At 33.2% G+C, this 5,000-nt stretch overlaps 1 protein-coding gene across 1 annotated transcript in view; it reads left to right on the top strand.

The window, feature by feature from the left end:
• LOC142937884 (nucleoside diphosphate kinase B-like) overlaps nt 1-5,000 on the top strand; it is a 9,968-nt gene that overhangs the window by 134 nt on the left and 4,834 nt on the right. Inside the window, exons 2-3 of the mRNA XM_076080990.1 lie at nt 2,771-2,903; nt 4,851-4,952. Coding sequence (XP_075937105.1) covers nt 2,787-2,903; nt 4,851-4,952 — 219 coding nt within the window. The 5' untranslated portion in view covers nt 2,771-2,786. The remainder of the gene's footprint in view (nt 1-2,770; nt 2,904-4,850; nt 4,953-5,000) is intronic.

The following is a 5,000-nucleotide window of genomic DNA, read 5'->3' as shown; positions in this document are numbered from 1 at the left end:
TCAAGATGAATTTAAAGCTTTGTTGTGTTGGTGCATGAAGCTCAGTTACATGTTATTAAACGTCTGCAGACAGAATTATTTCTCTAAATGCTGCCTGAAGAATATGAAGAATATTTATACGAGTATATATATATATAAGCAGTGGTCACCTGTTTAATAATGACAGCTGATCATTTTGTGTTCTTTGGGCTCTATTTAGGATTAATCATTTATTTTGAAATGTTCAGTAATGATTTAAAAACCTGTTTGTCAGCCTTTTATAAATTGACTCTGCATTTTCAGTTCTATTTGTATCTATTTCACATGTTTCTGAACATCTGAGTGCAGATTTAAAGCAGAAGTTCAACATTTTCCTTCAAATTTATGCTCTGAGGTTAAATCTGAAAACAGATCTTAAATTTATTAAATTCATAACATGTTTGAATAATCTTTCCTACACAATGGGGGGTTAGGGTAACGTGTTTCCACATGGTTACAAAGAATAATAATAATATATACAACTTTCAAGTATACATATACTTATATTTCCTCGTTTCTCTGAAGACAGTTTAGATTTTCTGACTATTTCTTCACAAAAACAGCGATAGATTATAGAATAATGACGTTTCTTAAGTGATTCAGAAGCAGTTGGCTCTGTTATGTCAGAGCACCATGTGTCTCCAAACAGCTGATGACCCCCCCCCCCCCCCTCCTCCTGATTGGTCCACTGAAACAAAGTCATTTAAAATTAACAGTCAGAGGTAACACGTGTCTCTTAACAACACAACAAACACAAACGAGTAGGAGTTACTGAAGTTTTAAATATTGTTGGAAAATTAGCTAAATAATAATAATAATACTTTAAACTTCCTGATTTAAAGATTCAGGTTATTGCAGATGTGTTAGCATTAGCCTCATTAGCTTCAAACTGAAGAAATACACACAATTAACAAGTTTAATGTGAGCTCACTTTATGTAACTTATAGGAAACCTGTGACTCGTGGGCCACCGTAGTTCAACTAACTCAACAATAGCAATAAGTTATTTACAGTAGTTTGACCTCTGATTGGCTGGTCCTCATTACCTTCGTCACAGAATTTGTTAAGTTTATTGCTGATGAACACAATCAGTGAAAGTTTGTTAATCATTTAATTTCTCTCATATTTAAATACAACGTCCGGATTATGGGAGAAAAATATAAAAAAAATGTTGCTAAATCTTTGGTTGGAAATAATAGATTTAAATTTTGATTTGGTAATAATAATAATTAAATTTAAAGTCTTAAAGATATGGCACTCTGATTAACAAGAATAATAAAAATGGCACTTCATACATCAAAAAATTAGCCAACCCCTGAAAAGAAAAGAAAAACAACAAAAAATCTGATTTTATTGAGCATTTTTTCTTAATTGTCTTTGAGTGTCCAAACATACAAAGATCAGGTCAGATACAGACGCCCGATTAAAGTGTCCAACATCCCGCTGCTCTCAGGGCTAAAAAGGACACGACCAAAGACTCGGTTTGATAAATCAGCGGAACATAACCTCGATATGTGACCTTGAATCCTAATTATACTCGCAGAATCTTTCCCCCCCCCCCTCCGAAGTTTTTTTTTTCCGCTCTCTCAGCCTGAATTCCTGCTAGAGAGCAGAAACCAGCCGGCAGTAAAATTAGAAACGCTTTGTCCGAGACGGTGTCGTCTTTCAGCGTCTCCGAGCCGAGGGAGAAGAAAACGTCTTCCAAAATAAAACTCAAGAGGACGTTTTTAATTTCACATTCGGCACACGTTTCTCTAACGAGGAGAAATTGAATATGACCTTCATACAGGAAACACATGATGGACATGACATCAAACAGAGAGGAGATATTTAAACGCGTGTGTCGTAAGATCAGTAGAGGGACAATCTGGATTCACTTAGACCTGATCCTGGAGCAGGTAACTCATGTAGTACAGATATGTAGAGATTATAATAAGATGTAAGTACAACTAGAATAAGAACATCCAAACTGTTTCAAACTCATTCTGTTTAAAGGGAGAAAATAAATATTAAAATAAACAATTTCTGTATCAGTGTTAATGTTTTTCTGTATTAAACTACGACCTCCGTCTTTAACTGAGATAACAATTTCTGAGAATTAAAAGTATATGAACATGATGGGTTAAATTAACAGAATATTAATGATTCTTTAGATGAAGTTGAGACACAAACAGGAACTTTAAGAGACTTTTAATATCTAGTTTAGTTCATTTGTTTCGAAACTTTTTGGTTGAAAAAGAGATTATTTTCTAATTACATGAAGTCTGCAGAGACGTGTTTATTCTGTGCATAATAATAATAACAATGCTAATAATAATAATAAAGTTTATTGATATAGCAATTTTCAAAACAAGGTTAAAAAGTATTCTAATTGATTGAACAAGGAACAAAAACACATTTAAAGATGAAAATTAAATCAAAATCAGAGAATTACAACAATACAATTAAATGGAAATAGCCAAAAGTAATACAAAGATAAAAAGCATAATTTTAATTTGTCTAACATGAACAGAAGACAGAACATGTGTTTGTTTAAAAAGGTTGATTTGAGTAGTTAACGGGGTTAAATGTTAAAAAGTGATAACAGGAGCCGCTGAACTTCAATTATATCTCGCTTTTATTTTCTTAAATAAAAAGAGTTCCCTCTGTTTGCTCATTCTACCTTCATAAAAGACGATTCTTTATGTGAGCTCAGCGTTTTCATTGTTTTAAACGTTTTGTCTCTCTTCTTCGTTGGTGTCGTGTTGCTGCAGCCTCTTCTACGTTGACATGGAGCGCACATTCATCGCCGTGAAGCCTGATGGCGTCCAGAGAGGACTCTGCGGTGAGATCATGAAGCGATTCGAGCACAGAGGCTTCAAGCTGGTGGCCGCCAAATTCATGCAGGTAACCGAAATTAAAATCAAAACAATCTTTTTCAGTGATGTATGAAAGGAAACCAGAGTGACACAAAAAAGACTTTCACACAAAGACCGTGAAACTAAAAAAAGTAACTAAAATGTCTCAGATGCTAAATGTAGAATGTATAAATACTTGTTTGTGAAAGGAAAACATGTAATACATGTTGAGGTATCAACACTCTAATAAACATGTTAGTTATTAAATAGAAAAAGGTTCAAAATGTTTCAACTGGTTTTAATGTAAATGAGTTGGCACCATTCCCTACTATTTATTATTATTATATAATGGTTCAACTTTTTTTCAACATGTGTTTTTTAGTTTTAGAATGATTTTATTACATTTTTCAAAAAAACTCTAAAATTCACATAACCTTTTAGGGGTTTGTGTCTGAGGACAGATGTTATTTTAGTATTATATATATGAGCTAAATATCTTTGTTCACTTGTAGGCATAGATTATTATATTATTATTATTATTATGTGATACAAGGTTAAACGTAATGACATTTAACATGAACTTGTATTCATATCACGTACATTAGACTCGTAAAAAATTATACAAAGGTTATAATATAGGAAAAATAGGAAAGGGATTAGTTTAGCGTTCGCACCTGGCCAGGTATATATTTATTCTCTATTTTAGGGTATTTTGTACAATAAATAATTACTTAGTAGAAAGAACAACTTTTTATTTACTCTAATATGGATTATTCTATGATAAGTGTTGCTGAAGTTTTTCCGTGCATTTAGAAAAGAAGGTGAAGCTGTGCCAGAGATCACTGCTCCACTCTATAGTGTATTTTCTTACTGATAAAGTTCATTTTGACAACTTAAATTTTCAAACAGCCTCACGAAGACATGAGAATCAGACAGTGTCCTCACTTTCCAGGGCTGAGAATAGGTCCCCACAAAGATAGAAGTACAGGAAAACACACAGAGTTGAGATGACAGCTGTTGAGTTGATGAATGTTGCAGCAATTCTGAAGGACACACTCGTATCGCTGTCACACACTCAGTGTAGTTATTCATAGCTGTTGCGTGTGTGTGTGTGTGTGTGTGTGTGTGTGTGTGTGTGTGTGTGTGTGTTAATCCCATGTGGATTATTGTCTACATACCCGAGGATGAACTCAAACTGAGGTTCAGGAGGATCAGAGTTTAGATAAATGTAAAGCTTACTAAATAATTATAAAATACAATCTGTGTTCAATCATGTGAACAAGTTACAGATATAATAACATTATATTTACATAATTACAGGCAGCTTGTTGAACTAAAATGGTTTATTTTTGATTCAATGTTGGAGATGATCTCACAACATTTCTGTCGTTTTCTGGAGGAAAATTGTGCCTTTTGGTCAGAAATAAATATTTTGTGGGCAGAAAAAGACAAAATGTTTGTTTTGATTCTGTAACCAAAAAGTAATAAACAAATAAAACTGGGTCAGTTTACAACCCAGTAATTCTTAGTCTGTTGAATGTGAGAATATGAGTTTAGGTATGAAGTTTAATTTAGTAAATGGATCTTTTTTCTCTCAAGTAATAATACATTAACACACTTAAAATGGTGCTTATATTTGCTCATACCTGCATTTAAGTATTTATAAAGTACATATAAGTACATAGTAAATATACTGCTCATAAATACTAAAAGTAAAGTTACTGAGGACAAACACTGCTTTAATCTTAACAATGTCTTCTATTTCATGAGCCTTATTGTGTTTTTTTTGTTATTTTATATTAATTCTTTGAAACCTTAATCTGAAAAGTAATGATGAAAGATAAATATAGTGCAGTAAAAAGTACAATATTCAGTGTAAAGTAGCAGAAGATGGAAATACTCACGTAAAGTTCATGTACCTTAAACTGTAAATCTACTTTTATACTTTGCAGATATTTGTATTTGTACTACTAAATTGTACTTTGTGTGTTTTCAGTCCTCTGAGGACCACATGAAGCAGCACTACCTGGACCTGAAGGACATGCCCTTCTATGGTGGACTCTGCAAGTACATGTCCTCCGGACCCGTGTTCGCCATGGTAACACACACACTCACACACACACACACACACACACACACACACACA

The sequence above is a fragment of the Anarhichas minor genome, unplaced genomic scaffold (genome assembly GCF_050575085.1).
Source record: "Anarhichas minor isolate MPS153535 unplaced genomic scaffold, ASM5057508v1 ptg000077l, whole genome shotgun sequence".
Taxonomy (NCBI): Eukaryota; Metazoa; Chordata; class Actinopteri; order Perciformes; family Anarhichadidae; genus Anarhichas; species Anarhichas minor.
The sequence above is the reverse complement of the archived record's forward strand: the minus strand, read 5'-3'. Positions and strand labels throughout refer to the sequence as shown.